Below are 19,295 nucleotides of genomic sequence, written 5' to 3' on the forward strand. Positions count from 1 at the left end.
TTCCTTTTTTCTTCTCTCTCCTTTCATTTTGATTACATATTTTTTGTGTTCACATCGTTTTAAGTCACTGCAGATTAGAGTAACAGTTTTAGGTCACCTAGTTAGCCTGACCAATGTTGGGTCAAAGTTCTACTCTGAGAATAATCATATTACCTGGATCCCCAAATTTCTGTGGCATGTTTAGTCACTCAGTTCACAAACTCAATCACCTTCAAGATTCTGGTTCCAAAATAAACTGGATGAGAAACAAATCAAAATTCCCCATAAGGTCAACATTGATCATAACTATTCAATTTGATTCAGTTCTCATCCAACTGGTTTTGTGACCAGAATCACGGAAAGAATCAAGCTTCTGAACTGAGGTCCCACTGTATTAATGAATACAAGTATACCAAAATATATGTATCCAAATAAGGCTTTTCTTTTCATTGCTCAATTTGTTTTAAATGCTCCTTTCATGGACCATGTGTAAGCCACAAAATCAAAACTATGCTTTTTATAATCATACTTTGTTTTGGGGTCATTTAAAGAACTGCAGTGTTTTTGAATGTTATTTAGGACTTAGATTCTTGTAATTTTGAATTCACTTTCAAAGGCCAGAAGGATAGGATCTTAAGATAATCTTAAATAAGGAGAGTCAAAAGGATTTATATAATTAGCCATGCCATTGCACTTTTGCATTAATGATTTTATATTAATGACTCAATGACTTTCAAGGGGAAGCATCCCCCAGCAGGTACAGAAGATCCTAGATTCGTTGGTGGGCAAGTTGTTTACTTATTTACAGATCATTTCATCATGAAAGCTGATAGACACAGCCAGAATCATTCTTTAAAACTCTGTGACAAGAGATAAAATCCTCCTCGTGGCATTCCTAAAGGAACAATGCCTAGAACAGGATTTTCACATGAGGTTTGTTCTAGCGCCTCTGGTGATGGTGGCTAAGTTCTGCAATCACACACAGCTAACTTGGAATCACAGAGTCTCTAACGTATTGGAGCTTCAAGATTTTCTCCAGGAAAGCCACAACATTTCTAACTCATTTTCCTTCATCTGACATTCAGCATGTACATGTTTCTACAAATGAATTTTAGAACAGAAAGTGAGGAAATATTTGGAAGCCGCAGATCGGGTTACCTCACCATCTGTGTCATGGAAAAAAACAGGGAGACATGAATGGTACAGTGTGAAGTTCTTGGTGTCAAAGAAATCAAGGTGCTGCCAAAGGTTGTGACATTTTACATGTAGTTTGTGTTTTTCTCTGAGTGCTGTTCCACTGTATGAATGCATTCACTGATTGGTGGATATACAGGCTGTTGGCATTTTTGTTGTTGTTTAGAGGAAAGCTGCTCTGATACAAACTTATGGACAATATTTTTTGTGAGGTATTTGTTTTTTTGTGTTTTTTTTTTTTTTATTTTAAAGAGAGTAGCACATGAGACACAAACAAACAAAAAACTAGAACAGTAGCAGCATACCATTACCATGAACATAACCAAATCAAAGCAAGAACATTCAAAGTGATACAGGGTCTCAATTATGAGTCATTTGTTAAACAAGAGTAAAAAGACCATAACTTGGAGTGAGTGTGTGCTAAACTTTCTGAGAAACCGCCATCAGGTTTTCCAAATTGGACGTACCATTTTCTGTTCCTACACAGGATATACAAGAGCTCCAGAGTTGCTTCACATTGTCAATACTTTATATTACCAGTCTTTTCATTTCAGCCTTTCTAAATTAAAGCCACACAGCATAGTGGCTTTACTTTGCATTTTCCTGATGATTAATCATATTTCATATCTTTGCATGTGCCTTTAAGAATTCAAATAGTTCTGTGTGTGTGCACGCAGAAGTTTTTTCAAAGGGTATGCTCATTTTTATTGAGTTGTCTTATTAAGGTACAAGAATTGTTTATATATTCTAGATACATATTTCTTTTCAGTACATCTTTTCAAACATGTTGTCAGTCTTTCATCCACAATGCTGGGAAGCTAATGTATTTTGGATTTATGATTTTGGACTATTTGTGTAGTCGTAGTGAGATAGCATGAATATAGGAAGTAAGATGAAGACCCAAAATTCCTTTATATTTTATATATATATCTTATACATATAGCCTGAAAGTAATTTTACATAGTATTTTAATGCACCTATAGTTTTCCTACAACCCAGTGTTGAGCTGCAGAAATTTCCATTTGTGGTATCAGTGTGGTCCTCAAAAGTTTTAAATGGAGGATTTTACATTTGAATTTGGATTAGAGATTTCAACATGTACATGTATGAAGAACATTTTCTTCAATTTTATGGCATGTCTTTGATTTTTAGTTGTATCTTCTAAAGAGCAAAAGGGACCTTTGATAGTGTAATTTATTTCTACTTTTATGTTCCTCTTTTTTTGTGTGTTCTAACAAACCTTTACCCATTTTAGGATAGCAAGTATTTTTTCCAAGGATTTTCTTCTAGGACTGTAAATTTTTGGCTTTTACATTTAGATCTTGAGCAATTTACAGTTAAATTTAATATAATTTATAAGAATCTGTGATTTTCCATATACATATGTATAGAAATGAAATCATTCTTGGAAAGATTTCCATTTTGCCATTGAGTTATATTGGTATCTTTGTAAAAAATATCAATTGACCACATGTACATGGACCAATTCTAGATGCTTTTGTTTCATACATATGTAAGTATCTTTTCACCACACCACACTGTATTCACTGCTACAGCTTTATACTACTATGAAACTAGGTAATGCATAATTTGCTTTTGACTATTCTATATCATTTCCATTGCTATGTAATGTTTAGAATCAACTTGCTAATTTTACAGTAAATAGAGATTGCATGAATCTATACACCAGTAGTGGCAAACCTACAGCATGTATGCTTTAGCAGCCTGTTTATTATCACTAAAAGCTCTAAGAGATTTGCCATCACTGCTGTAGACCAAAGTGTGAGAGGTCACCACTTTCACAATATTGAGTCCTCTGGTCCAGGCATTTTGGTTGACTTATTCAGATAAATGTATTTTAGATTTCAGTAAAGAGAACTTTGTCATAATTTGTGAATTTTATTTCTAAATGTTTCATAGACTCTATGGCGTCTTTATAAATGGCAATTTAAAACTCATTTTCTAAATGTTTGCTGCTAGAATCCAAAGCTACAATTGATTATTAAATAATAATTTTTTATCCTAGGACTTTGATAAATTTCATTGTTGTTTCCAAAATTTTCTTATCCTTCTGATATTTTATATAAGGAATTATGCAAAACTTACATAGAAAAGACAAGTATACTTTTTTCCATTTTAATATTCATGTCTTTTATTTCATTTCTTTAACTTTATTGTAATTGATAGAATATTCCACTCAATACTGAATAGAATTGTGCTGGCAACTTTCCCTTTTACCTAATTTTAGAAAAAACTGTGTGCAGTATTCCCCTTCATGTAGTCATTTTGCCTGTTCTGGGACTACATATAAATGGCATTGTCTGTGTAGTCTAGTATATAGAGCATTTTTCAATCAGTGTTTTTGATTGAAATTCATAATATAGTTTTATTATAGCATTCATAAATAGTTTCCTTTTTAGCAGGTGTTGATTTTTTTCAAATTTTTATTTTTATTTATTTATTTATTTATTTTTGTAATGGGAATCGAACTCAGGACCTTGCGCTTGCCAGGCAGGTGCTTGTGCCACTGAGGTATACCCTGGGCCCTCAAATTTTTAAAGTATAATTTATGTCCAATAAACCAGTAACAAGTGGAATCAAAGGTAAGTGTAAGAGTTTGTAGCTATCCTTTGGCAGATTGATGAAATCCTTTCTAGTCATTATTTAAGATTATGCTGTTGTTGAATTTTGTCAGGTGCTTTACCCTCATCTATTGAAATAATTAGTTTTTCTTTTTTATTCAGTCAATATGGTGAAATAGATTGATTTTGAGTATGAAATCAATCATGCCTTCTTAGTCTTCTTCCACTTGGCTATGCTTTAGAATCTTTTTCATTTTTTTCTTGACTACATTTTCTAATTTTTTCATGGAGATATTTGCACCCACCTTGGTCATTTGTCTGATATTTCTTTCTTCACAATGGTTTTCCCGGGTTTTGGTGTCAGGAAAATACTGATTTCTTGAAGTTATTTGTCAAAGGCTCCCTCTAACATGATGCTCTTTCTTCTTTCAATGCTGAGTAGAATTATTGAACATTAAAACCATCAGCACCTGAATTTTTTGTGATGGGCCTATTTTTGTCAATAAATCCAATTTATCTACTGTTCAATTTTGTCAAATTGTATTTTGCCACATATTTTTGCTACGTTGTCATTTTTGACATAATTGTATTCATTATACTTCATTTACATCTTTGCCATTTAACTTTGTTGTGTTTATTCCATTAACATTTAATGTAATTATTAATATTATTGGATATAGATTAGCATTCTTTTATCTCCCATTTTCTTACCCGTGGTTTTATTTCTCTATTTTCTCTTTCTGACTTTATATATTTCTATTTTAATTCATCCACTTACTTTTATAATTTATATATTTTTCCTGCAATTGTGTGTGTACATACGTATGTGAGAGTGATAGCCACACTCGTTAATGTGTAGGCAATTTTCCCTGAACTTTTCATAATTTAGGATTAATATTGTATCACTTTACACAAAACATAGAACAGCACATTTTGTGTAAGGTGATGTGCTCGTATATTCAATTTAAACCTATTGTGAACTCACGCAAATAATGTTATAAACCTTGCTTTAATAGCCATATGGGTTCTCAAGTAAATAAATTGAAAATAGTGCTTTATACTTAGTCATGTGTCTATCTTATCTGGAGTGTCATCCAACTGCTGCCATCAATGTGACTGCTCTTGTGTTAAAGATGCAAAACTTTCAAGTGGCTTTGTGCATTGAATATCTGATTTCATTTCCCAGAGTTTCCCCTCCCCTTCCAATACCCACATAGTTGGTCCTTTCCAAAAATTTTTCCTATGATTTGTATTTGTTTTCCTTGGAAGATACTGATTTGTTGGAAACTAATCCTTCACTGTTGAAGCAGGAATAAAACACTGATTTTACAAATTTACTTCTGGATGCTTTATACAGCCTCACTCTAAAAGCATGTGGAACTGTTTTAATGTGATATTTTAAAAATGACTCATTTTTGTTGCTACACACTTCTAAGCTCATTTAAGTACATACGATAGAGGCAAATGTTATAGAAAAATGAAGTGTTTACCTACTTCAGCTACCTTTTTAGTATTGGATGATTTTCAAATAATTTTGTCAAAGGTGTATTATAAGTAGCTCTATGATAAAGAAAATAAATTTAAGACATTCTGACTTAGTTTCATGTCCACCTCTCTTGAAATAATTTTTAACAATGTAAAAAATAAAATAAAATCCTACTTAACCAGTAGATAGATATTTAGTATCCATTTACTATCTCATATCCTGATTTATCTTTAACAATAGTGAAAGGGAAATAAGTAACTATTAGGGAAATCTCTATCTTTTCCTACTAGAGAAAGTACTGTACTATAACTTAAAAATGAGACAAATTTAACTTTGAGTATATAAAAATAATAGGATAAATGTATAAAATAGTAAAGAAGAAGACATTTGTGAAGCATTCCAGATTATTAGACTAGAGAAAAAATCAACATAGTACTCTTCATTGATAAAAAAATTCCAAAAATCCCACACTTACTCATCAAAAAATATAGAGGTTTAGCACAAATAGAAAATAGTAGCAACATATATATTGGAAGGCAAGAGAAAAATTATCCTTACTTGAAATAGCATATCTCCATATGAAAACTTGGAATAGAAAAATGAGATAAATTAATATAGAAGAGCAGTCATTTGGTCTAAATGAAAAGTCATGCTCCACAGAGGAATATGTCAATATGCATTTTTAGCTGTATATATTATAATCATGTTTTCAGAAGTGGTTTTGTCAAAGTAACTTCCCCATTGCAGCAGCTTTTGAGATTTCTTCAACAGTTTTGTGCAGAAATGGCAATGTAGATCAGTGAGAAAAGTATGGCTTATTATGGAAATTCAGTTGTAAAAGTTGACTTTATTAAGGGGACAAAATCAAAATGGATGCTTGTTTCTAATTACAAACAAAAGAAAATGAAACAAAATAAAGATAATATCCACACAAAGACAATTATCTTTTAGAGGAAAGTTTTATCATCTCTGGGTTAAATAGGATTCCTTAATTAGAATGTTGAAAATTGAAGGCACAAATCTGAAGGTTAGCAAATTTGACTACATAAAAAGTAAAACCACTGTTTCAATGTAAGTTTACATTGGTGAGAAACTATAATAGATAAATTGAAGTACATTAATTTGAATGGGAAAAATACATCAGTTAAGATAAATATACTGGATTTATGTATATACCATCAGTAGAATTATGAAACATAATATTGAGTAAACTATTGTGCTATATTTATATGAACATTTTGATGTTGTTTATTTATTTCACATGTAAATCTAAGGTCACTGCAGGTGAGAAGGATTCATCAACTTAAGGTGAAGGCTGACTTTGGAAATGAGATCAATAAGAATAAGTAGGGTTGACCACCTACTTGCAATGTTTTATTTGTTTCAGAATAAATGTGTTGGCAGATGCCTATGCTCTCAGCTACTATAGAGACAGAGTCGGGAGGATTACAAATCTGTGGCCAGCTGCGACAACTCAACAAAGTAAAATGTTAAAAAGCTGTGTGTGTACCTCTGGCCGAGTGTTTGCCTAGTATGCACAAGCCCTTGGGTTCAGTCCTCGCCACTGAAAAAATAACAGCAACAAGTAAATCAGAAAAAATTATGACAGCAAACATACTAACAAGTCTTACTGCTTGGGGGTGGGAAGCTTAGGTACTTTTAAAACACAGTTTCTGCATTTTCTCTAATTGTACAATATTTGGTAATATAAAAATCTATGGAATAAAGCATATGCTAAAATCTTATTTGGGGTGAAAATAATTTGAATACACAAAAAATTAGTAATAGATGCATGTAAATTTATGTGTATTCAAAATACCTTTGTGTTAATGAATAAAGTACAGCAATGTATTAAAAGATTCTTATTTTTTTATTTTAAAGAGAGTAGTAAATGAGAAACAAATAAACAAAGAAATAGGACAGTAGCAGCATACCATTATCACAAACATAAACAAATCAAAGCAAGAACATTCAAAGTGATACAGGGTCTCAAGACAAAATAATACGAATCAACAGTAGTTGTTACATTACATATCGCTGTCCTCAACTACATTGCTCAGATTACCTGATGTAAGAATGAAAGATTGCTCAAATCATTATAGGGAATAAGAAAATAATTCTTCGATTAAAAAAAAGGTTCTTATACCTCAAAAGACTGTTATACCTCAGTAAAGGAAGGATTTCTCCTAGGAATATAAGCTTGCTTCCATATTATGATATAAAAACACCATGATATAATATATGGTATTAAATACACATTGATAATGTCTCAAAAAAGGAAGGAAAAAGAATAGTTAACTAGCCATCATCCATTGTGGATTTTAAAACTAAGAAAGGAGAATAGAGGGGAAGGGAATCAGATGCAAAAAGCATTAAGATATGTTATGCACATGTAACAACACCACAAATGAATGTAATAATTATCTGCTGCAAACATGTATGAATAAAGAATAATTGTTTAAAACAAATAAGTGCTTGTTAGAATTTATGGGAATATTGTGGTATTAAAAATGTTTTCTTTACATTTGGGACAGATAAAATTATATTTAAAATATTTAAAAGAGATCAAGTAATAAAACAAAAACCTCTGTAAATTTTATATTAAAATGGTTTGTATCTGTATCCTTAATGTGATTTGACTTATATGCTTTAAACTGAGAGCCAAGTTTTCAGTAAAATCAAGAATTAGACAATAATATCCCTCTCAACAGTATTTATATTGTTTTACAGAAGTAGTGAAATTAAGCAAGGAAAAAAAGTTACAAATATAAGGGAAGAAAAAAACAGGAGATCCTTTATTGATAGTTTCTATTCCTGTGTTATTATAACCCCCCAAAATGGAATAAAAAAGCTATCTGAAACAACGGGAACATTCAGTATGTTGGCAAATCTAAAATACTATTATATTCAAATTATTAACTCTTGTATAGAAATCATGGCCAGTTTTAAAATATAATGCCAGAAATCATTTAAAACAACTAAAATAAGTAAGGAATATATAATTGTTAAAGAAAAATTTTACATATTAAGAAATTCTTCCAACAATAAAATAATTTTACCTTTGGAAAGATTGATTCAGTAGTTAAGATGCAATAGTTTTCCCCAAGTTAACAGGTTATAATAGTGAGTTTTTCTTACTAGCTAGTAACAGAGTTGATAACTACAAACTAGTTCATGTCCCAGAACTACTTATGAGTCTAAAAAGAAAGTGACATTCAAATTTTGATAAAATTTACCCAAAACTTCATTCCTGCTTCATACTATATTCACCAGAAATTCTGACTTCATTTATCTTAGTGTTTTCATTGCAGATTGGGCTTTCTGTGTGTTCCTGCCTCTATCAAGCACTGTAGCACAGACACATACATTGAAAGCCAGAGGACTCACTTGTCCTTTTAACATATGGGAGACATATTTCAGAGGTTGGCAGAGATTGGGTGGATGAGTGCACTTTTTGATGTAGACAGTGCTAGCCAATCATTTTTCTGTGGTCATACAGCTTCAAAATTGACATATTTTAAGATTTGTAAAGAGCTTTCAAAATATGAAATTTTTATCTGTAATATGTGAGTTTTTAGTTTAGCATCCAATTTAGAACCCAACCATTTTCTTTGAGGCAGGAGATTAGGGTGTGGCTAGCTGGCTGAACAGGTTGACATAACCTGCCAGTCCGGGAGATGCAGGACACATGTCCAGGAAAAACAGTTCCCAAGGGCTGCATTTGGAACCAATCAGAAGATGCTATCTTCAGGTCTTCTGCAACAAGATCAAGGTTTTTGATAGACCCAGTGACATCAGCCTGAGAAATGATAGATACAAAAGACATCTGTCTTTAACCTCATGGTCACTGTCTTCTCTTATTCAGTGGTCCACTCTCACTCTACATAAAGTGCTTCTTTTCCTACGTTTAATAAATTTAAAAATTTATAACTTGTACTTGTCCAAGTCTTTGTCCAGGACAATGGGAACCTGGAAAGAACCTGTAGAAGTAGCCTACAACACTCCGGTACCACAGTTAACACCTCCAGTTCAGGAAAATCTGGCTGTTGACATAATTTGACCTGTGATTTGCATTTTTGTGACCTTGGATTTTTCTAAAACTGCTTTCCCTGAAATTTGACCCACTAAAATCCGGGCCCCAAACCTTGACTAGTGTTGGTAGGGAAATGAGGTTTCAAGTTATGAGGTACTGTATTCATCTGTTTTGCTGGACAACTGGCTAAATCACTCAGTGTTTCTGTAATTTTCTAGACCAGTTCTAGACCTGAGTTAATGTGTGTATGTGTGTGTGTCTAGATTTAATCTCCTTAAGTCAGTGAATAGGAATATAAGATCCATCCGGACTGTTCCGTGAAACATTCATAAGATCTGATTTGTCTTCCAATCAGGTATTTTTGGTCACTGTCTGGAATTTTGAACTCTACATGATCCCCCTGGCACTGTTGCTACTGTTTTTCTACAATTTCATCAGGCCCATGAAAGGGAAGGTCAGTAGCATCCAGGACAGACAGGTAAGCAAGTGCTTAAATTGTTCTGGCATTTGACCAGGGGAAATGTATTAACAACAACTATAAATAACTACTGCACCACCAAATCATGCTCCATCTCTATTTTGTCTGAGATGTGGATGTAGCCCTGCACACAACCATTTTGAAGCAGAGTTCTTTTATTAGAAATAGGGAGGCTTCCTTCATGATATCGTGTATTTCTGAATGTCAGCCTCTGCTCTGGGCAGGAGAAATGCCCTTTGCTTTTGGACCATTGTTTCCATGATGATACTTGTCTAAGCACCTGATTCTCGGTGAGGTTCCAGAAAGAAACCACCTCAAACACTATAGGAAACGTGTGGTGGCTCCCGACTCTCTTCCAGGGGATGCAGAAAATTCTGGAGAGCTGGCTCAGGCTTTTCCACAAGGGTATCCCACACCGTTTTCCTCTGGCCTGAAGGCTTGGGAGAATGTCTGAGGCCTGCCAATGTGAGGGCAATCAAGAGGTGGGTAAACACAGAGGCCTCTTTTCTCAGGTGTTGACATTTGTTTTGGGATTCTTAAGTCCTTGTTCTGTGGAAGCACAAGCAGGGCCCCTTCCCAGCCATCCCTCAGCACCCTTCTCTTGGTTTCTCTGCTGCTCTCCTGCTCCATTTCCATCAGCCCAGTCCAGAGGATGGTTTTCTGCTCTTAGTGAGCAGAAATTTGTACTTACAGATTAGCTTTAAGATGAAATTTTGGCATTCCTGATTCTACAGCAAGGTTTTCCAAGACTTAAATGCTAACCATGGTCATGTTTTTTTTATATTCTTATTTAAAAATTCATCTCTGAAGTAGTTGACATTTAAGGAGTTCTTCTGATTTCATTTATGATGGAGAGAAGGTGAGAAAAACAGCTGTTGTGGCGGGGGAACAAGTTGAGTCATTTTCAAAATTCTATTGTTTGATTTTGACTATTTAATAAAATAGGTGAGGATTTATGTTCCTCAGATAATAGAACAAACTGATAAATGGGTTTAAAGTGTAGATCTTTTTAAGGACCAGGCTTCATCAGTTTAATTGAGAGGCATTTGGATAAAGAAATGTCCTTAATAAAAAATGCTATGACCTAATATTTTTGCAGAATTCACCAGATTGTATGTTGCCCACTATGAATATGATGTCTATTTATAGAGTGTGTATATGTGCATGTGTGTATATATGTGCATGTGTGTATGTTTATGTATGTTTGTGCATATGAATATACAGTTGGTCATTTGTACATAAATATCCTCATATGTCTACGATTTAAATGTTATGTAAAGTCTTTAAACTTATGAAACATACTCAAACTTATCCGTTAGTTTGATTTTGATGACACAACCATGACAAAAGAGCTATCATTTTCATTTTATGCTTCAAGAAACTAAATTTCAGAGTGGTAAAGTCATTTGCCTACAGTTACAAGGTGAAAACATTGGACCCCTGTCTCCAAGTGGAGACTTTTAACTTTCCTATTTGTGTTTTCTCCCATAATCTTTATTTTATCACATTCCTATTTATCTATTGTCTTTCATGAGCCATGTGTGCTGCCAATGGAGAATAGGTTAGTTTCCCAGGGTTCACTTGGTGTCACCCAAACAGCTAGCTGAAGCCCAAGAGGATTCTGGAAGTTAAGGCTATATCAAGCCTGGGAAAGTTTCTGAATAACTGCCGAACAGTTTGATGGAGTGTAGCACAGAACACCAGATCATCAAAGTTAATTACTTTTAAGAGCATAATATTGATACAATTTTTAACTGTTGGAGTAATAGTAAGCAGCCTGGCAGCCTTTTGCAAGGTTAAGTGTTCAAAATGAGCCCTGGTTTGCTAATATTGAGCGTTTCTTTATTTTTTCTTTTTTGCTACTGGACTCATTCAATTTTATACCAACTTATGTGTGCTTTTAAACAAGGCTTTGGTAGGATTAAATACTTGACTATTAAATATAGCTGCTAAACTGATTTGAGCCAGTCAGTTGGCAGTGTAGGTGCTGCTATGCTAGTGAGCTAAATCCAGGCACCTGCAAGTCCCTGTTAGAGTGCTCGACTTCCTTCCTATACCTTCTCCTCCTGCCCTTGGAGCCACAGAAAACAAAGATCCCACATAGAAACCTGCAACTTATCCTTAAGATGGATTGTGTTCAGATGAATGCATTTTGTACTGTCTAATGTTGCAGTAATGGCCCCAAAGGGAAAGAGCTGTCATTACAACCACGAGCCCAGCACAAATGGAGTATGGTATTCTCAGACTTAACGTAGCAGTTGGTTCATTTGTCAGAACAAGAACAAAACTGTTTACAGAAAGCATAAGTCTGCAAGGCATTTTTGAGGCGGGATGCCTTCAAAGGGCACTTGCCTAATGGCTTTATTTATAGGTAACAGTTTTATGTAGACTGTGCACATTGTTTATAGTTTTGCAACAGTGTCCCTGAACTTTAAACTCGTTTTCAAGAGGTTATGATGTGTTGTAGAAATAGTAATGCTTCAACTCTGTAGAAAAAATTACAAATGCCTATATGTTTTGTTTGCATTGAGTAATTCCAGTTCATGCTTTATTAATAAACCATGGGGTTTCTTTGCAGGAGAGCACAGACATCGAAGAGGAGGATGATGAGGATGACAAGGTGAGTGTATGGCTCAAGAGCCCAAGAGGACACTGATGTTGGTAGCAGATTGTGCTCTCTTAAATTCCATCTTATTTTTAGTGTTATAGATTGAACAGTAATAATGTAACTTTTAAAAACCAATATCATGTGCATAGCTAATTGGAACAGCTCTGACACAGTTTTCACTTTATGCAAACATAATACTAGTAGCCATCACCTTTCCTATCTTACAAAGATTTTTTTAATCAATTGACAAGTCATAATTGAACATCTTTCTGAGGATCGGGTGATGCTTGAGCCCATCCTAAGATTTTTAAGCTGAGACTGAAAAGAAGGTAAAACATAAGGAACAACTGAAATGGTCTAAAGAGCATACCAGTAGGAAGCCGCAACTTGGAGAGAAGCCAAGATGAGCCTTCGCCTTTGTAGATAAAAAGGAGCCTGGGAAGTCAAAAGTAAATCAAGTGAAATTGCTGCTCCTTTAGGTTCATGTCTGTGCTCTGTGGGGTGGTCACCCACTTCCGAGCCTGTCACTTCCCCAGCTGTTGCTGGCAGCGTTTTCAGCTATATGTCTGTGTACATCTGTCCTCTTCCTTCTCCTGGGAGAATCTCTCAAATCTGCTGCTTTTGTTGTCATTACACTTTCAGACAAACCTTCTGGAATTAAATGAATAAAGAGAGGTGCCAAGTGAGCTGCTTCTAGCTTAATAGACTTCCAGTTCCCTAAAACCTGTGGGTAGATGGAGCTGGTGGCAGTATCATACAGCAGGCTTGTGGGAGAGCAAAGGGCAAAGGGGAGAACCTTATGACAAAGTATGCAATATAAATGCCCATAGAATAGAAATTAAATTGCAGGCCCTAGCTCCATAACACAGAGAGCCCTAAAATTAATTGAGTGGACCAGATGGTTTTAGCCATTTGAAGCAAATGGGATGGATTATAAGTAAATCTTATTTGTTGTGCTAAGATGATCATTAATAGCAGAATAATGAAGTATAGTATTTTTAAGAGGGTCCACAGCCATTACAGAAGACAGGACATGAAGAAGCACCTTTCTTCTTGATTCTCTGATGTGGTTTCTGGGTGTTCAGCTTGTTGAATACTAGTAGTCATCACTGAACTATAGTGCATGATGAGATGTTTTATGGAAGAAAGTTAAAAAGACGTTGTTTTAAACCCACATGAGGTTCCACATGAGGTTCCATGTGTATGTCTAGGCTTCCTGTTCTTCCCACTTACCAGCTCTTTCTGCTTGGGTTCAACAATTTGCAAGAATTCCTTACTTACACTTACTGGTTTACTAGAAATGTACAGCTCAGGAACAGCCAAGTGGAAGAGATGCACAGGGAAGGTTGGGTCAGTGGCAGGGAGCTTCCATGGTCCCTCTCAGCTCAGAAACCATCCAGCACATATTCACCAATGCAGAACCCTTGTGAACAGTGTTTTACTTTTTATAGTTGTTTTAACAGAGGCTTCACTAAGCAGGCCCAGTTAATCAAATCCCTGTCTTGTCTCTACCACATTTCTGGAAGTTAGGGGGCTTGCATACACTGTGCCTACAAGTTTCAACCCTCTCGTCAGATTCTCCTGACCGTCAGCCCTGCCCCTCCCCCAGTGCTTTCCAAAGTTCCCCCATAATATTAACTCAGGTGTGATGAAAAGGGGATGAATAGCAAAAGTTTCTCCTTTTACCTTTTCAGATCTTGAGCTATTTCAAAACTTGGGACAAAACCAAATATAACAAAACTACTCCTACCACTCTTCTCACTTAGGAAATTTCAAGAATTTCAGAAGCTCTGGCCAGGAGCCAGGGACAAGGACCAAATATATGTTTCTTATTATATAACATTATCACACTAGGCAAAATTCTACATTTTTATGAACCAAAGCTCAGTAATGAAGAAGAAGCATTTTTGTTTGGCCAAGGCTGTTTAAATGAGCCATCCAAGAAAGAGAACCCCATCCGCCCTTTAGGGATAATGGTGAGCACATGTTGTGGACCTGTCTGATGTAGGAAGTATCCAATAAGAAGGCAGTAGATGGAAGTATCCAATAAGAAGGCAGTACATGAAAGTATGGTGTTCAGCAACTGGCAAGCAAGAAATTAGGCCATCCATCGAGGTCAGTGGTTGTCATGATCTTGTCTTCCACAGAGCAGAGTGAGGTTCTGGAGATGGAGCTCCTTGGGCTGTGCTTAAGTTTTCCTGGGCAAGGCTGAGTGAGGGAAGTGGCAGAATGGCTCAGCCTCCAGGGATGAGCTTGCAAGTCATTGCCTTTTACCTTAGCGTGGCCCTACACAACTTCCCCATATGGAGAAGGTCAGCAAAAGACTATTCTTCTCTCCAACCAGGGGAAGTCCACTCTTGAGATATTTTTGTTGTATTTTAAAAGGGCCTCTTAAGAGCCAAAGCATAATCATGGTTGTTTTTTCCTTTGGTTTCATGTTTCCATAAAATCTTATAAAGGAGTAAATCTGAAATAAAAATTTCACTTCTGTTTATGCCTCTTCTGCTGAACACACGCTTGCATGGGTAGGAGAGTCTGGCAAAGATTTTGGTTCACCTTCATCATTTCAGTCTCCCTTATCATGAGGATCTGTTAAACTAGAGGGATATTCAACTTCAAGAATTCTGGAGTGCATCCCTTCATATGTAGGATTATTTTTCATTTCTTATTCATGTGTAGCAGCCTCCACCTCTGTGATGTGCTTGTCCCAACATGCACACACAGTGACTGGTGGGCTCCCCACCGCAGTGACCTGTCTGAAAGTTCTTCCCCTGAGCCCTTCTGGCTTCGCTGTGTGTTAGGCATGACAGACCATGCTTCTGGGAACTGTAAAACACCCAGGCCAAGAGGAACCGTTTACAAATTATAAACACACAGGCATTTTGTGCAAAACCAGAAGAGGACAGAAACTCCTTTCTAGCCAAGCTATCCATCTTGAAAGTGACACTCCTAATTGCCAGCACCACTTCCCACCAGATACCATCAGGCGTGGCTGTGGGAGATGAAAGGCTGCCTGGGCCCCTTGGCCCAAGCCCGGCCGGAGATGAATGCACCCCCATCTTCTGTCTGTCTCCAGTGCACAGACCAGGACGAGCTCTGGGGTCTGTCACATCTTTATTGTCTAGAATACTGCTTGTAGCAGTGTGACATCACCACAGTCAGTGTTTCTTCTCATTGTTAAAAGCCCATGGTGGTAATGGGTATTGGAATCTAGGTTGGAGGCCACCATTTTGCCTTCTTTTGTGGTCTTTCAATGATAGCACAGAAGTTGCAGGTAACTAGTTCTTTCGGCTTTCAGGAAGCGAAGTAGACAGGCTAAACTTTAAAGAGAGGAAATCTTCCTTTCTTATCCTGATGACCCATGTAAGAAATTGCTTGTTACAAGTATAGTTTGCGAGGGACCCCAGAACAAACAGATAATGGTTAAGTTCAGCCAACAGCAATCCGTTGACATTTCCTGTTTGTATTAGATTCCATATGTGACATCCTTCTGTGTGGACCTTATTTGTACGGATGGATTACAATGAAAATTGCATTAATTTTCTACACAGTAAAGGTCAGTAATTGAAGCATCAACCAAGAAACTATTGTGTAAAATGCTGTATCCCATACTTAGGAAAGGTCATGCAAGACAATAATATCTTGTTTTCATTGCTGAAGGTATAAATACTTGCATTAAAATTTCTTTCTTTTTCCAGCCCAACAATCACTTACATAGAATATTTCAGCATTTACTATTAACATCAGGAAGAAAGAAACATAAGGGAATGTAATAAAAGGAAAAAAGTGCTTTGCTTTTAGCTATGAGTAAGAGACTAGTTGGATGTTGCATCAAGGGTCAGCTGGTTTATAACTTCGCACCCAGAAATAGAACTGGAAATGATCTGCCCTTTTAGGGTCACCAAAGTGGTCTCAATTTCCTGACAGTTTGTAGAAAAAAGAAAATATCCACCTATGTCAGTTGCGTACAAAAGCATATATGGATATGTTCCTTTAGGAAATCAAGATAAGCCTAATACATATTTGTTGATTGAGGGATGTTTTATACTGAAAAGATGAAAGGAATATTAGATCTACTTCCTATTTTCACAATTTAGAAAACCATCATTGAAATTTAAGCAGATTTTGAAATATCAGTTTCAGTGTTTAAAATGACTTTTCAACCTCTAAACTCAGGAGTATCTCCTCATTGGTCAGAGTCCTTGGAGTAAGAGAAGCAGAGTGCGTGTGTGTGTGTGTGTGTGTGTGTGTGTGTGTGTGTGTATTTTGAAAGAATTCTCTCTGACTGAACTGGCAGAGGCCTTTGGCTCAGTCACTATATGTCCTTGCTTCACAGAGAGAGATCATTTCTTACCCTAACGCAAAAAGACCATTGTTTATGGCATATGAATTACAACCTTCCAGTGAGAGTAGTTTTGCTTATTATTCCTTTGGGCCACCATAAAAATTCCCCAAATTCAGTGAATTGGTTTGATCAGTGATTTTTGTTAATTATTGCATTAACAGTATTGCTTAAAGATGATAAGTATGATACTTTTCTGGAAATCAAAAGCTAGAGTGTATTTGTGAATGCTTAACGGTATCTGTGTGTATACCCAGGCATATACACCATTTGTGGGTATGTACAACCTTTATGCAGGGCATACTGCAGGAGATCTGCTTTTGGATAATATGCAGGGGAATAAAGTAAATGTTCATTCTCATTCAAGTCTCTTTAATTTGATTTGATTTAATGTAGTTTTTAGAGATGATGTACTTTAAATGCTAACATCTCTACCATATCATCTTACTTTTAAGATTTTAGTAGTAAAATGGATCTGAGCCAATTCATAATTATCAGTGTATGTAAGTTTTAAAAGAGAAGAGTACCTTTCTGAGTTTTTATGGTTCTTTAGCACATCAATGTGGTCTCAGTTCTTTGTTAGAAATCAAACATCCATTCTTAAGAGGGTTTTAATTTTGTTTCCTTAAGAACAAAAGTAATCTAAATGTTATTAACTTGGCCTCTTGGATCATCAGTATCCTATTTACTATCATACTGACCAATATTCCTAGTACCTGTAGATAGATATTTTCCCTCCCTGATGTTAACATTGTACTTGGTATGTTACTTTCAAATATTATAAAATGTGATATGCCAAATTATAAATTACATGATCTATCCTTCCATGATGGCTGCCATCTAGGTGTCCTCCCAAAGCCTCTCCCATCATAGGTGGACATTTTTGGAGGTGGCTGGATCTAGAGTGTGTGATGCTGGGATCAAGGATGTGACAGTGCTGTTGATTCATGGTGCAATGCTAGGATGAAGGGTGCCTCCCTCTGGGTTTGAGTAGATAGGATATAATGGATAGAGAGAGTGTAGCTTGCTGCTTGTCGCTTGCTGCTTCTCCCCTACTTTAATTCTTTGCTGCTTTATGCCTGCTATGGACTGTATCTCCTCTCTGAAGCCCTTCTGCCGTGACACCCTGCTTTGGAGCCAAGCAACTATGAACTGAACCTCTACAAACTGTGAGCTAGAATAAACCTTTCCTCCTTCAAATTTGGGGGTCAGCTATTTTGTCTCAGCAGTGAGAAAGTAAGACCCCTCCTATTAACTCATATGTACTGTCTAACCAAAATAGATTCAGAACCTCCGATTTTTAGGTATTCTGTGGTGCATTAAGATGTTTAATTTCTCATGGCCTAAAATTATTATCTCAAGCTTAGGTAGAATAATACACTGGACATTGAAATCCAAATATCATGTCAATTTTGTGTAGTATAGTAGCTGTTCTTTTTGTCTTTCCTAATGAAATCACCCTATTTTCAATGTATTCCCCTAAATTCCACTTACTCAACAAGTTTATCAGTTGGTGGATGGACGTGGCATGCTCGTACATATCTGTATTCCCACCAAGGTTTGAGGTCACCCTGGGCTACATATAGTGAGTTCAAAGCCAGCCTGGACTACATAACTAGACCCTCACTCAGAACAAACAAACAAAAACCAGATAATTCAAAGATAATTATTAATTGATACAAACATGGAAACAGTATGTTTTCCTTAAGGAAAAAGTAATAAAAACAATCATGTAAAACAAAACCATGATGAACAGAATGATTTAAATCAGGTTTGTAAACATTATCAACACTTTAGAGTATTCAGTAGATCAAGCATTTTTACCTCCTGCAGTTAGTACTCAAACTATAACTTTTGACATTATTACTTCAATCTCCAAACAGATGAATCAGGTTAAGGTGTATTAACTAATAGATCTGAGATTCCTCAGGATAGAGCATGATTGAAAGTCAGGTCTTCTGACTTCAGTCTTATTTATTTTTACTGCATCACAGTGTTATAAAGGTAACATATCATTAATTTACTCCTCTTTTCTCTAAATTATTGTTCTGTGTGATTTGGATGTCTCTGTCATGATTTGGAAGCAAAGCATCCTCAGTGAGGCTCCTGTGTTAGAGGCTTGATTCCCTATGCAGAAAGCTTTTGGAAGATGACTGGATCTTGAGTGTTCTAATTTTATCAGCAGATTAATCTATTGATAGATAAATGGTTTGATGGCATTATTAGGAGGTGATGGAAATTTAGTAGGCAGGACCTCATTGAAGGGATTAGGACCTGAAGGTGTGATCTCAGGGAATTTGTCTTATCTATGGCCCTTTCCTCTCTGGCTTTTTCTTTCTCACCACCAGGAGGTAAGCAGCTTTCTCCTGCCACACACCTCTCCTGTGATGTTTCTGACTCCCAGGGGTGTGGGGGGCTGGCCTAGGAGTAAATGGTTAATTTGAGGGGCCAGAGCACACAGGCTTTGTGAGGAGTGGTTAACCAAATAAAGTTTAGGTACTGAGGCATGTTGTGTCTGACTGTCATCCTTCCCATTTTCCCAAAAACTGCCTAGCCTGGAGACAGTTCCTTACCCAAACTGCTTTTCTTCTTC

General features: G+C 35.9%; 1 protein-coding gene across 1 annotated transcript in view; it reads left to right on the top strand.

Moving 5' to 3' along the window:
- Positions 1-19,295, top strand: part of Mctp2 (multiple C2 domains, transmembrane 2) — a 233,957-nt gene that overhangs the window by 191,511 nt on the left and 23,151 nt on the right. The window contains exons 18-19 of the mRNA XM_005381603.2: positions 9,630-9,752; positions 12,331-12,372. Coding sequence (XP_005381660.1) covers positions 9,630-9,752; positions 12,331-12,372 — 165 coding nt within the window. The remainder of the gene's footprint in view (positions 1-9,629; positions 9,753-12,330; positions 12,373-19,295) is intronic.

The sequence above is a fragment of the Chinchilla lanigera genome, unplaced genomic scaffold (assembly GCF_000276665.1).
Source record: "Chinchilla lanigera isolate Chin_1 unplaced genomic scaffold, ChiLan1.0 scaffold00015, whole genome shotgun sequence".
NCBI classification, from domain to species: domain Eukaryota; kingdom Metazoa; phylum Chordata; class Mammalia; order Rodentia; family Chinchillidae; genus Chinchilla; species Chinchilla lanigera.